General features: G+C 41.9%; 1 protein-coding gene across 3 annotated transcripts in view; it reads left to right on the forward strand.

The window, feature by feature from the left end:
* Positions 1 to 11,500, forward strand: part of LOC310706951 (signal peptide, CUB and EGF-like domain-containing protein 1) — a 32,857-nt gene extending 21,357 nt beyond the window's left edge. For 2 of the 3 annotated variants that reach the window (XM_083503374.1, XM_083503376.1), the window contains exons 14-15: positions 31 to 10,363; positions 10,684 to 11,500. In XM_083503374.1, coding sequence (XP_083359500.1) covers positions 31 to 183 — 153 coding nt within the window. In that variant the 3' untranslated portion in view covers positions 184 to 10,363; positions 10,684 to 11,500. The remainder of the gene's footprint in view (positions 1 to 30; positions 10,364 to 10,683) is intronic. The other variant, XM_083503375.1, reaches the window with a different exon arrangement.
* The last annotated feature ends 3,918 nt before the right edge of the window (positions 11,501 to 15,418 follow it).

Here is a 15,418-nt window from a genome sequence, read left to right on the forward strand (position 1 = left end):
CTTGCTATCTCTGTCTCTTGTCTCCCACAGGACAAGAAACTGATCAAAGCGCTTTTTGATGTATTGGCACATCCACAAAACTATTTCAAGTACACAGCGCAAGAATCAAAGGAGATGTTTCCAAGATCATTTATAAAGCTACTGAGATCAAAAGTTTCCAGATTTCTACGACCATACAAATAGATTCCTAGTGCTTTTCAAAAGAAAAAATTGTTCTGTTGCGTTCCTGTCAAATATTGTATTGTCTTCAACAGTAGGAACATTTTTGCTATTTTGAAGACTCATTGGCAGTCTTTATCTTAAATTGTATATTGAAGAATAACTATAATGTTTTATAATCTCCAATATTTTGAATGGGATTTTTTTTTTACTTCAAAGAAGAAATCATTTTGGATTGCAGAATACACCCAGTTGAAGATCCAAATTTATTCCTGCACTAGTTTATTCTTGAAAAGCATTTGTTTTAGAGAACGTATCTCTACACCTTTTCTAGAAGAGAAAAATGATTTCTTCTAAGCAAGGAAGGAACCTGGTCAAAGAAACTACCTGCAAAGAAGAGTTACGATATAAAGGAGTGTGTAGTATAAACTAATACTTGGATTTTGAATTGCACTTGAACTTTATATGTGAGATTTTATGGGGGAAATCTAAATTTCATTGTTTCCCATTGGTGGTTGTGGAGACTTTGTTCTAGGTATAAACCAAAAAATACAAAGAAGGGTAGGGGTAAAATTGGTGAGTTTATTATTCTAATATTTTGTTGGCCCTGTCACAAGATTTCAAAAGTCTACTAGTGTCTAATCCTGCAGATACAATTATGGAATTGTAGATAATTTGGTTTCACCAATATTTTTTACAATAGGATGGAAGAGACTCGGGGGGGGGGGGGGAGGGATAGCCAGTTTTCTTGCCCTTAATCTAAATAGGTACACTACTTCTGTCTGAGGGTACTTTAGGATTGCTATCTGAAGGTCATGTGAATACCGTTCACATCATAGAATTGTATCCAGCTAAGTCATACTCTGAATTAACCCATTGAAAATAATGACTCTGACTAACTCAAAACCATTCCTTTCAGTGGATATAGTCTGAGCTTGACTTAGTTCGATACAACCCAGCCTCTCCCCGCCCCCCTCACACACACCATGGGTCACAATCCAGAGATCTTCTTGTACATGGTGGCAGCCCTGACGGTGAGGAAGGCTGTGGGAAAGGGATCTCTGCTAGTGGCACTTTCACCTTCCACGGTCAGCAGTGATTCAGTTGCAGGATTGGGGCCAGGTTACCAGATTGTGGCTTTGCTGTTGATCCACAGTAAGTTTCCCAAATTTGGAGTAATCTTGACATCTTATGATAAGAGACTTTGATGTAGTCAGAGCGGAAAAGGCTGGTTTGGGGGGGAACCTATAAAATAGGTAGAAGTTGTTACTTTGTTGTTTCCGATATGCTGAATCCATCAATTGCTGGCTCATAAACCTTGGTCCGTTTTATCTTAATTCTGTGTGGCCAGCCTGCTGTTTTCCTATGTATGCATTACTTGATTATGACCGCTTTAGAGAGCAGGCCCCCAGCAGTACACCTCTTACCAATGTTTGTATTGGCAAGTGTTTCAAAGGAAATATTACAGACTGCACTGCATTTTTAAAAAAAAATGATTTATCTACATACATGTATTGCAACCTCATTTTTCATCACCCAAATTGCAGTGTTTAATGGATAGAAACAATCCTCTTGCATCACTTTGTCCCCCGTCCCCGATTCTTGCCGTGTTGTGCCTACCACCTGTCAGATTATTGAAAGAGTTGTGGTCAGTGGGGAAGGACGGTGCCATAGTCTCCCTGCAACGGCATCATGGCAGTGGAGTGGCAAAGCAGTGGGCGATTGGTGCTGTGCAGGACCATTCCGTTGGCTCCGTTGGTGCACAAGCGCAGCACTGACTCTTAACTCTTCCCACCAGCCCCCTTTGGTTGAGAGGTTTTTGCCTTTCTCCCAGTAGGCAGCCTGTGCTTGCTAGGCGTTACACACAGCTGTTTGCCACAACTTGTGCAGAAATGGCATTGAGTAGGCCTGGCTTTACCAACACATGAGTCCCGCGAGTTGCATACCCGCTCTGATGGCCTCGGAGGCTTCCACAGTGCGCCTGCCATGTGACTGGGTCCAACTTACTGTCTTAAGAGGATTGTCTTTGGGGGTTATTTCCTTTTCTTTTGATTCAATATATTGCCTCAGGTTTGAGAGTGTGGTTTTTCATGTGTTTTTCTTCCTCTGTCCTGGTTGCTGTGCAGTTTGTGTGTATCTATGTCTGTGTCCTGAGTTTTCCCGATCAGGGATGCGGGTGGCACTGTGGGTTAAACCACAGAGCCTAGGACTTGCTAATCAGAAGGTTGGCGGTTCGAATCCCCGCGATGGGGTGAGCTCCTGTTGCTCGGTCCCTGCTCCTGCCAACCTAGCAGTTCGAAAGCACGTGAAAGTGCAAGTAGATAAATAGGTACCGTTCCGGCAGGAAGGTAAACGGCGTTTCCGTGCAGTGCTCTGGTTCACCAGAAGTGGCTTAGTCCTGCTGGCCACATGACCCGGAAGCTGTACGCCGGCTCCCTCAGCCAATAAAGCGAGATGAGCGCCGCAACCCCAGAGTCGGTCACGACTGGACCTAATGGTCAGGGGTCGCTTTACCTTTACCTTTTCTTCTCCTTAGAGCCACAGCTACTTACTTAGTGCTCAAATCTACTTCCCTCTTCTATGGGCTGGATTAGGAAAGGTTGCAGACCTCCAGAGGTTACTTCCCTTGTTCAAATGTTGTTGTCTAATTTTCCATATTTCTGATTCTCCACCTCCCACAGCAAAGGTTTTGAATGGCTTAATGAGCATTTCTGTTCAGGGTGCATGACAAAGACGACCAGAGGCAGGGTTTGTTTTGGTTATGCCATCTCCACATTGGAATGCTTGCATGCTCCCAGTCTGATTTTTCATTTTATTTTTTGGTGTTGGAGAAAGTTTGTGGGTTTTTTTTAATTTGCCAGAGTATTTCATCATGCTGTTTTAACTCCTATTTTCTGGTTCTGCCCACTTTTATTGCTGGTTGCTGCTGTTCATGTGTTTATCTTGTTTTACTATTGAACTTTTTGTTGTATAGATTTATTTTCTTGATTGACACCCCCCCCCCCAGACTTCTGCTGAAGGCGGCTTATACATTTCCTAAATAAACAGAAACAAACAAGTAATCCTTCTTTCAACACTTATTCTGTATCTGAAGTCTCCATCCGTGCACTCGGCAGTCTGAAACAGGCGGCAAGCATGTGCATGCCTCCCAGATACACATAAATATTGGAAAGTTATCTGGGTAAACTACCTCTCCCGTTATATGATATAGCTGCTAGCCTGTTGTGAATAATACGATTTCTTCTCCTTTATGTTCAACATTGTACCGGAGTCTGTAATATATTGCTTTTGAAAGATTGCTTGAAAAGAAAAGAGATGGGCAAACATCATTGTGTCTCAGGCTTGTGCCTGGAAGCAAATACAGTCAAGGAACAATATATAACAACAGAAAGATTATTGCCCAAAGGCTCTAAGGCAGCACTTAAAACATTTGTAATCAGGGCATCAAAAGTATATAGAATCAACACAAAGAAATAAACCTTTACTTCTACCAGTTTTCAATGTATACTTCTCTCATGTCTTGAATAACGTCAAAGGAATCAGATGAATAGTTGTTTCTTGTCTGAATAAGAACATCAAGTTTCAAATAGTAATGAGAAGACCATAGATTACTTGTCAGTTTGGGGGCTATGAAAATACCTTTGGAGTTTAATTTAATTGTTGCAGTCCTTGTTGCTTACATGTGTTTCCAGTTGGCTTCCAGTTTTCTTTTATATACATAGCCTTAGTCCTCAGCTCTGTTGACCTGATGTCTCACAATGTTTTTGCATCTTTCTTTTTTCCTTTTCGGATGCGAATGAAATGGCCAAGTCTTTGGCCCAATCCATCCATTCCCACGGCACACTGGAGGGAGCAGGCTGCTGGGTGCAAATGACTTCTTATGTGAGCTGGATGGGAGCACCTTTTGCACCTAAGCTGACAGCATGTCTGGAACCACCCTTCCTCCACCTTCCTCTGCCTCTCCTCCAGGATAGCCTCAGCATCCTCATCTGCTAGAGCCTGACTCCTTTTTACATGAGGAACGTAGCTCCCTACCTTTGCTTCACTTCCACCGACCTGCCACCTGCCATTTTGTGGGGGAAACTTGAGTGCCACAATTCCCTAATCTCTATCCCATCCCTCTGGTTACCAAGACAGCTCAATAGTTTTGGGAAGGAAATGTGCAATAAATTTTTTTTTTTAAATGCTATCACAAATTTACCAATTTAGACAGCCTGTTGCCATTTGCGTTTTCGAAAACAACAACAAACCCAAACAGTGAGGTAGCATGCCAGCTCAGGGGTCCATCATAACAAAACAGTTTAACAGAGTTTTGATTTGATTTTTTTAAACGTTCCATTGATTCACCACCTGTTCTTTAATAATGAATTCATAAAATTTAATTACATGGGTACATTATAAAGCTTTAATACAGGTGCCTTTTGGAGATACTGATATACATGTGAGAGATTACCATTAAATACACCACGGAAACCAGCAGTTCCTCGTTACAAGGGAAAGCCATCTGACTTTTTTATAATTCTCAGGCTCACTGATTAAAATTTGCCCTCATGAATGAGAATCCATGCCAGTAACAGTGTGTGAACCAGGACATTGCCTGGGCATATAATTCAGAAATCATGGTATGGGGGGAAAATGGTCCTGTTCACACCGCTGTTAATAATAGTAAAAATAATAATAATTAATAATTCATTTGTTAGCTATCTGCACAAGCTTCTCAAGGCAGCGAACAATAAAAAATACTAAAATAATAACAATGGAGGTGTATTTTTAAGAAAACACTACAACATAGACAGCTGTGCCCTCCCCACCCAGCTAGAAGACCCTCTCTGATGTTAGGATGCCGAAAGAAGTTTCTGGTTCACACCTTCACCCTCTTATGTTATTTTCGCAAAAATTCTTGATTGATATAACTTTGTTGTTATCACAAATACTTGCAACCCTGGAAATAGTTATATTGGATAAATGAAATAGCGGGTGGGTGCGCGCGCACACACACAATGCATTTTTAGAAATTACAACTTGCAGATAAAAATCGTAGCTTATATCTAAATAGAAAATATACCTGGATCTTATTTAAAGAGCAGGCTCTTGCTGTGTCTATGGTTTCACTGATTTGTAGAGAACAATTAGAAATTAATTTGTGGAGACCTCATAAAAAGCCCTAACAAGTTGGTTGCTAAATTTGCAAATATTGGATTACAATGCAGCTATGCTAAGCACTTGAAAGTCCCATTGTTTATTGTGGATTAGGCACATATGAGGCTCTCACATTTAAAACAATAGGACAAAGCATTTATTTTTGCTTGAATCGTGCCCGTTTTTTAAAAATGAAACCTGTAGCGCTTAATTTTTCAGCTTCGCCTTCCTTCCACTCTGCACTTATTGCTATCTTTTAAAAATATTGTTGTGATTATTTATTAAATTTGTATACCCCCCTTCAGCCAATGATAACAGGGCAGTTCACAACACAAAAATACAAAACAAGAACACAAAATTGATAATAAACCAAAAGCAGAAGCAAACCAATAACCCCCTTCCCACAAACACATTTCAAAGACCATAGATTGTTAATGAGCCCAAGGCCACGTTATAGAGAAATGTTTTCATCTGGCTCCTAAAATTATGTAGCGAAGGCACCAGGCAAGCCTCCCTGGGGAAAGCATCTCACAGACCGGGAGCCACTGCAGAGAAGGCCCATTCTTGTGTCGCCACCCTCTGGAGCTCTCATGGAGGAGGCAAACAAAGAAGGGTGAAGTCAACTACTCCTTGTTTTGTTAATTATCAAGTCCTGCTAGCGGGAAACAGTTAATTGATTAGCAGACTTGGAAGCTGGAGGACAGTTGATATCCATACTCACAGATTTTTCTGCACACTAAAAATTGTGGGTTTGTGCATAGAACGCTATATGAAATAACAATTTAAGTCATTTTTAAATATGCTTTCATCCTACACATTCATCCTGATTATTATTGCTTCTGTTGGTTTTTCAGAACAAATCCAGCTGTTATTTCAGAAGCTAACACCTGCCAACACTCTTTTAATGCAGCCAGGAAATCGTTGCCATAAATACTGGTGGTAGATACAATTCTAAATGAGAACTTTCAGGATAGTTTTTTTTCTTAATCTATATAATGGAGTTTCACCCTAATTTCTGCAACAATTGTGCATCAAATTTTTCCCTCGCTGACATTCCTACACCACTAAATTCAGACGTTTTTGACCCATTCTCTTCTGAAATATTGTATAGTCAACGCCCAGTTTTAAAAGTTTTTCTGTCGTGGATCTAAAGCCATGTTACCTTGTGATTGGAAGTCACACTGCATGTGAATTCAGTTGACATCTAGATGAATATTTTAAGGAATGGTCTCATGCATCCCATGTTATGTTCGACCGCAAAAAGTAGGGAGGGGAATTGAAGGATGAAGTAAGGATATTGTGCAGTGCAGATTGTCTGTTCTTTGGGGCAGGAATCTGTTTTGTGTGTTCATGTTACGGATGGACGTTGTTTCAGGAAAATATAGTTCCGAATCAGATTGACAAAAGGATTTTCAAACACCCCCATAAGCAGTCTATTCAGCACCTACACCTTAAAAATTAAGTGCCACCTTGAGGGGGGGAGTGTGGTTGCGCACAGATATTCTATACACACTGACAACATGGGTTTGTGTCCCTCATGTTCCCATTTCAGAACGGACACAGTGCATACACGATAGACACACACCATCATGGTAACACATCAATAACCCAAAAGCACACACCCAAACGCTCACTGATTATATATCATTTTAAAAATAAGTGATTAATTCATTTTATGATCTCGCTATAATCTGAATTCAGTTTTTTCCTGAAAAGAATGGTGAAAGCTAGCTTTAAAAACTTTTATTTCATGAGGAATTGCTTTCTGAAAACACATAATGCATTGAGTGTATTTCAGTTAACCTTTGCTTAACAATTCATCTCCACAAGCCACATTCCCTCAGATGGGTCTTTTGCCTCAGATGGGTTCATTTGTCCCTCAGCTGTATGTGGGGCAAAACCAGAGTCAGTCCCAGGAGTAGACTGCAACAACACAAGGCGCAATTTCTTTTCTCTGCGCCACCTAACTCTTGACGTACCTATCACCGTATCTGTCTTTATTCATGCCAATCTGAGATTAGCCCAGTTTTGTGACTCAGGAAAGCATAGATAGGCAGCTCACTGATGTTCTGTTCTCCCTCCCTCCAGACTTGCCATTTCCTAGTTACAGCTGTATTTCTCACGGTTTCTAGGCTTGCACACACCCACCCACCCATGTTAAACCCCTTAAAGTGAACTGGGTGCTGTGTACAAAAAACACAGAAATGTGCCTTTTCTCACAGCAGGGCCTGTTCTGGGGTCCCAGGTATGTGCAGAGGGTGGATCTGTGGCCCCACCATATAAACAAGAGTCTTGTGCAAATCAAACCTCAGAACTTAAAACCTTAAGCATGTTTTAAAAAGTAATCCAGGATAAAAGAAGAACATTCTAAGCACTTGAAAAGAAAAATAAGATTTTCAGCCTACACCAGAAGTGGAACCCTAATTCTTATTGCAATAAAACCATCTTCAAAATTAGTCTGAAAAGAATATTGTTTGGGTTGTAGTTGTCCTTTAAGTAGATAGATGCACAGGAAGACAAAACTATTCAGCAAAAGCATGTTTATCTGAGTACCTACACTTCACAATTGCTCTTTCCTTTATTTATTCTGCTTGTACCATTCTGCTTTTAAATCCTTGATGCCATGTAATATATAAACAGTTATATCGTGTACATACAGAGATACCTTTTAGGTATTCTAATTAGTTTAGATATTTACAATTGTCAACACAAATGCCAGAATTATTCCAAATACCTTCATAAGATATTTTACCGCATTGTAATTCAAGTGTCAGGGCTACAGTCAAGAAACAACATTATTTAAGACTTGTATTTCTCATTCATTTACTAACTTAGTACTCTTTGGAACATATCTGGAGATGTTGGTACTACGAGGAAGGTGGCTTGATTTGCATATTAGGAAACCATTATCCATGAAACGTGCTTTTTTTATATATATAAAAGAAGACTGAAAATATTTTAACTTTTTTTCTACTTTAGCGATGTAAATAGTGTTCCATATATTGTACTTTACACTGAGAATAAATTTTAGGACATTGGCTATATATGCTTCATTGTGATAGACATTGAATATTACTCCTCTCTATACTGGTGGGAGAAAAGTTCTATATGTGTGGGACGGCTTCCTGTGGATGAAAAGGCAGGAAAAGGCAGGAAAGTATTTTTTAACATTACTTTGAATGCCTGTATCCCTGGAGCAGAGTGGGCCAGAGTAGCTTTGGGTGGCAACCACATGGATTTCTCTCATATATATATACTGCTTCCCATCTCTTGCTCTTGAGCACTTTCCTCCTTGGTTGAGCAACTGTACCAGAATTGAGCTCAGCTAAGATAAAAGCACTTGGGGAAGCCACTGGGGCGCTTTCCGCTTTCCTCCTTGCAGGGCTGCTACCACCATGTGTATTTTTACTCCCAGGTCACAGTGACAGCCACCTTGGGCACATTGAGGAAGTGCGATAGGATTGTGCATATATGTGAAAGGCAGAAATAAAATGGTTCCTTTCCTAACTTTAAAGATGAAATGATTAGGTAGTTTGGGGTGGGGTTTTTTGAGGGGTTGGGAAGGATGTGGTCAGGTAGGCTTAAAACTGAATGGGTTGCACCTGTTTGAATGTGTGTGCATATGTAACTACCGGTACACAACTTTTGTTGAAATCAACCTAGAGTAAACAAATATAATAAATGATCATAATATTGTTTCCTGATTCAGTACTTAAGTAAAATCAGTATAATGAAAATTACACAAATCCGTTTTTGGTCCCTCTTTAAGTACCAGGAGTGAGTGCCCAAAGGGATGAAGCGATCTGGAGTAAATACCATCATCTGTGGCTACATGGGGGAATGCAAAATAGGTCGTGCAATAACATAAATTTCACCTGCACCATTCCAGAAATTAGTTCCTCTATCTGAAATACCCTGAGAAAACACAATAACTCTGATTTGTGTACAATAGTAACAGTTCTTACCCGACAAAACTTCTGAGAGCATCTCTTTGAAATGTGACTTGTAAAGGCCAAAGGCCAGTTAAGTTACCCATTTCTGTGCTTTGTAAATATTTCATTTAATTATGCAAATTCTGTGAAATGGAATCGACTAGTCTGACATGGAAATCAACACAATCAATTCTTTGGAATTAGAATTTGCTCCCCCACGACACTCTCTTGAGGGAGAAAGACCCCAGGCAACTGTATCTGTTAAGACATCTGTAAAAAAATTGCCCATTGCGTTGTACTGAAAGGGAGCAAGAGGGAAAAACACGGGGTGGGTAGCAGGAGAACCAGCTAAGTGGGGACACCATTCAGGAGCTTTAGCCTAGTTCATGTCACATAAAATGTAGCTAAATGTTAACATTACATTTTCCCATGCTGTTGACTCTAGGTGATCCTCCTTTCATGAGGCAAGGTAAGGTTGCTACCTCAGGATACTATGAAGCATAATAAATTTGCCTTAAAGATAGTGGGTTTAACATGTATTTAAAGCTGCCAAAGGAGTGGCAAATGAAATGTCTCTGAAACAGTGTTGGGCCCATGGGCTGGAGGGGGTTTTCCTCAGGGCAGTCCAGTGCCCTCTTGGCAGCTGTTCTTTGTTGCCATCACATCAATTGTGAGTAGACGTGTGGGATGTTGTAGAGAAGGCTGATAATGGGAACTCGGCTAAATGCATTGGAAGAACAGAAGGTTAAGGCTAATTTCAGCTATTAAGATTGGGTGAGGAAGTAAGGAAGGAAGAAAAAGAATGAAACATCAGGAAAGATCTGCGCAGAACAATTGCAGTGGGAATAGAACTATCCGGCAGGTTCCCAAATCTTCACTCATGACCAAAGTACTGTTGTACCTACTGGAAAGGTAGATTAGTTTGTCTGGTACAGATACCTTGAGTTACAAACGCCTCAGGTTACAAACTCCGCTAACCTGGAAGAGTTACCTTGAGTTGAGAACTTTGCCCCAGGATGAGAACGGAAATCGTGTGCCGCTGGTGGCACAGCAGCAAGAGGCCCCATTAGCAAAAGCACGCCTCTCGTTAAGAACCATTTCAGGTTAAGATTGGACCTCTGGAACGAATTACAGTGGTGCCTCGCAAGACGAAAAGAATCCGTTCTGTGATTCTCTTCGTCTAGCGGTTTTTTCGTCTTGCGAAGCAAGCCCATTGACGGATTAGCGGATTAGTGCTATTAGCGGCTTATCAGCTTATCGGATCAGCTGATAAGCGGCTTAGCGGCTTAGAAAAGGGGGGGGGGAACCCCGCAGGAACTCGCAAGACATTGTCATCTTGCGAAGCAAGCCCATAGGAAATTTATTTTGCAAAGCACCTCCAAAACGGAAAACTCTTTCGTCTAGCGAGTTTTCCGTCTTGCGAGGCATCCGTCTTGCGGGGCACCACTGTAAGTTCTTAACCTGAGGTACCACTGTATAGGATTAATGGGGCCCCACTCTGGCATGGCCTGCAACACCGCTTCCCTCCTCTGTCTCCACGGTTGGCTTTCAGTTAATGATTCGTTGCAGAAAATAGGTTAACATTATTCTGAGTTTCAGTTCCAAACTGTTCATGATTGGCAGGTATGCAAAACTGAAGAGGGTACCAGCCTATTTCCTGTAAAGCTACTCGTGCCTTCATCCACTAAAGATGCAAGGAAGCTCAACCCAGAGATGCTACACTGGCAAAGCTAAATTTACTGATGCCTTGTCTCAATAAGGTGCATTAAGAACTTAACCGCCCAGGGGTCCTTTACCTTACCTTTACATTAAGAACAAGTCCATTACTCCTTACAAAAGGCGTCCCACCAGGACATGCATTTCTCTGGGTTTCTATCAATTACTGGGCATGAATAAAAATCAGAATTAAAACCTTTGTAGATGCTGCTGGTACTTCTAAGCTTTATTTTCAGTGTAAATTATGTACACATTGCTGTTTTCCACAGGTACTGTATCATGGTAGGTTAGAACAACGATAGTGAATAAATGTATAAAGTTTGGTACTTAGAATATTATTTTTTTTAATGGTCTGAGCTTTACCAACATTTTAACTACACCGCCCAAAACTGTCATTGAAATGGTTGTTGTACATGTACCTTATTAACTCAACATCTCTCTTCATGTCTGTATAGTTAATAAGTTTCTTGGTTTCTACGTCAGAGCTCAAAAGGAAGCATGTAATGATTTTTGTTGTTAAATCGCTTTCATAATAAATCTAAAATTAGATAAAAGGTCTTTGGCATTCTTCATTCTGCTATGCAGGTGGTCTGGATAATCACCTATTAATAACTGTCATTGTCAGATGAGCACCACCAAGAGGCCGTGGGAAAGCGGACTAAATTTTGAACAGTGGGCATTTAATAAAACCGAGCTCAATTCCTTCATCTAAGTCGTTTAGAGAGAGCTTGAACAACATTGGGCCCAGGACAGAACCCTGCGGCACACCACAGTCACTTTTTTCCAAGGTGATGAGGAACCATTAATGAGTACTCTTTGGGTTCGCTCAGCCAGCTACAAATCCACCAAACAGTGAAAGTGAGGGTGTTTCCTTTGCTCCTGAGCTGCCCTACCCCTCAGTCTTTTCTTACATATTTTTCTCCCTCTATTAATCTTTTCTTTCTCTTTGCACCGACCTTTTCATTCTTTCTCCTTAAAGCTCTAATTGGGGCTTGCAAAAGAGCAACAGACTTCCTCAAGCCCTCTCTTTGCTATTGGGTTCACTCCCCCATGCCATGCACTGCACACTCTCAACATGCTCAATGCCCAGTATTTCATCAATGAGAAAAGTTGGTTGTCTGTGTTTTTTGCTTTCTTGGAGAAGTGCTCCTCTTGTCATCTGTCCCTGCCCTGCACATTCAGAAGAGACACAGAGAGAATTTCAGCTCGGAATGAGGAAGAGGAGCCAGTTCAGAGAACTACCGTATTTTTCGTCCCATAGGACGCTCTGTCCCATAGTACGCACTAGTTTTTTGGGGGGGGGGAATAAAGGGGGAAAAAATTCCCTTTATTTCCCCCCCAAAGCAGGTCGGGGAAACAGAACCAGGTCGAGGAACAGCGGGATGGCGGCGCTGCGCCTCCCTGCTGTCCCCCGAGCTTGTGGGGCTGGCCGATGTCTGCCCCGCGCGAGGGGCGCTCTGCATCAGGGCGCCCCCCCTGCGGGGCGGCAGGCTGCTATCCGCAGCGTGGGGAGCCCTGCAGGGAACTCCTGCAAGGCTCCCCACGCTGTGGATGTCTGCTTGGCGCGGGGGGCACTCTGCTTCAGGGCGCCCCTCACGCTGGGCAGCAGGCTGCTATCCGCAGCGTGGGGAGCCTTGCGGGGAACCCCTCTCGCTCTCCAAGCTTCAGCAAAAGCCTGCATTCGCCCCATAGGACGCACCCAGATTTCCCCTTCATTTTTGGAGGGGAAAAAGTGCGTCCTATAGGGCGAAAAATACCGTACTACACATGTAATAATCCCTGTTGGTTTGGGTCACAAAACTCCTCCATCTCATAGTCTGGTCTTTCCGATTAACCAGAGCAGTCATAGGCCTGGACTGAGTCTGAGCTAGACTATTGAGAAGCCCTCTGGAAAACCTTCATGGGTTGCCATTTGATTCTGCAGACAATACAAAATATTCTGGCACAGGGAACTGAGCAGACCGTCCTGCCAAGCGCAGAGCACGCTAAACACAACTGCCCATCTGGCTCTGAATCTGCTCTGACTCCACCGAGTCGCCTGGCTAAAGGAGCAACTTGCACAGAGTTTTGTTGTGGAATTTAAATGTGTGTGTGTGTGTGTGTGTGTAAAAGGCAAAACTATAATTTTAGCAGAGAACTGGCAACATCTGAACATTTAATGGGGAAAGGGGAGAAAAAAACATTTTCTAAACTTTATAAGATAATAACAGGGAAAAAATGATCACATTTCAGAGATCCGATACATAAAAAATGGAATAAAGATTTTCTAATGAACATTCCTGAAGGAGAGTCATCTTTAAACTGCATTATTCTTCTCTAGGTAAATCAGCTCTGAAGAAAATTGTATTAAAATGGCTGAGTGGCATTGGTTAATCCTTGAAGTCAAAGACTAAAAGGGAGGGAGGAGAGGAGGTCTGCCCTGTGACATTTTTCTAAACAGAGAGAGAGCTACTATAACAGCAAATTGTCATAAGAACCTAGCACTCTGAAGGGATGAGCAAGAAGACATCCAAGGGCAAGGAAAACTGCCGCTGCTAGAGATACATTTTGGAGCTCCTTGCTCACCACGACAAGCACGAGCCAAGCTTTGTGTCTGATGCGACAGCAGGAGCGCCTGTCCTGTTTTGCCACCCGAGGCCGGCCCTGTGGGATTCTGCTGCCTGAGGCAGTTACTTCAGTCTGCCTTATGGCCGGGCCAGCCCTGCTGCACAGGGATGTTTTCAGACAGGAATGTGGGAGGGGAGAGTAGTTACCTTGCCACTTTTCAAAAAGCCCGTTAAGTATGCCCTTCACTCATGAGCCCACAAACCCTGAAACACTAACACCATATAGTGTGCATAAAGACCACTTCCCTCTTACACAATTCCATTTTTTCTGGTGTTCTTGGTGGCTGTGGGTAGCAACTCTCGTGATTATGGCTTACACCCCTTTTGTATGGCAGCAGTCACTGCTATGGGCTTGGCAAACATGACTTTGACATCAAAGGCATTGACAGGTGGTCAAAAAAAGGCACCATGATTGGTAACAAACCATATTTATACCAAGCTATATAAAATCTATCCTAACATTTGCTTCTTATTGGGGGGGGGTCCACATTTTGGTAAACAGCAAGACCATGTAGGATGTACAGTATATTAAAAACATTTTGGATACACCATCTACTTAAGATCACTCTGTGCAATAGAAACATGGGTTAAAAGAAAGATGGATTGTGCCTGGCTAAGTGGGAAACAGTGCAATAATGTTTTGTGTGGTTCCCATGAATTTCAGCAGAGTGGGCTTAGACCTAAAGGATGACAACCTGTCTGTATTGGGTAGCTTTCAGCAGCTTCAATGTCAAGCTGACAATCGGCGTGTTTTGAAGGCTGTGATATTACATAAAGGACAAGATAAGCAACAATAATTGGCTATTGATTAGATTTGAGATTGCACCAGAAAATACACATAATCCATGAAAAGAAATTGGATAGACAATCTTGGATCCAGAGGAGGATTCCGCAAAATTGGGGGGGTAGTGGTGATTTTTAAAAACAATTTTCCTTACGCAGAAAAGGGGATTTCCTGGGCCTGTATGTAGATTGAGCCATCTGCTGCCAAAGAAGACACAATTTTGCATAACATTTGCATATATTTTATGTGACATGCAAATTTCTACCCTCCTTTACAAGTGGGGCAAAAAAAAAATGAGGGGTAACCATATTAATATATCCGACAGGCTAAATATAAACCCGTCAATCTTTCCTCATAATTGTAGTCATATGGAAACCAAGCTTTTTGAGGGACTTTGGGATGCTTAGCCTGGAAAAGAGGAGATATGATAGCCGTCTTCAAATATCTCCAGGGCTGCCCCACGGAAGAGGGAGCAAGCTTGTCTTCTCCTGCTCCAGAGGGTAGGACTCAAACCCGTGGCTTCAAGTTGCAAGCAAATAAATTCTGACTGAACATCAAGAACAACATTCTGATGGTAAGAGCTGTTCTCTGATTCTATATGATCTGGGATTTATAATTTCACTGCTAGAAGTAATCACTGGCAACAGAAAGCCCCTTTCCTTGTGAGCAAAACCAACATCCTTCAGAGTTCTCTTACTCTCTGACTGACATGTTGCATTCGGTTACAGATAGGTAGCCGTGTTGGTCTGCCATAGTCAAAATAAAAAAATTCCTTCCAGTAGCACCTTAAAGACCAACTAAGTTAGTTCTTGGTATGAGCTTTCGTGTGCATGCACACTTCTTCAGATACACTGAAACAGAAGTTGCCAGATCCTTCTATATAGTGAGAAGGTGGGGAGGGGTATTACTCAGAAGTGTGGTGGGAATGGGAGATTGGCAGGTAGCTGAGATGAACCCATTGCTCATCGTCTAACATTGTGTATGCCATCAAATGCCAACAGTGTCCTTCAGCTCTCTATATTGGACAAACAGGCCAAACCTTATGCCAAAGAATAAACGGACATAAATCTGACATCAAGAAT

This window comes from Podarcis liolepis (genome assembly GCF_965112155.1).
Source record: "Podarcis liolepis genome assembly, chromosome: 5".
NCBI classification, from domain to species: domain Eukaryota; kingdom Metazoa; phylum Chordata; class Lepidosauria; order Squamata; family Lacertidae; genus Podarcis; species Podarcis liolepis.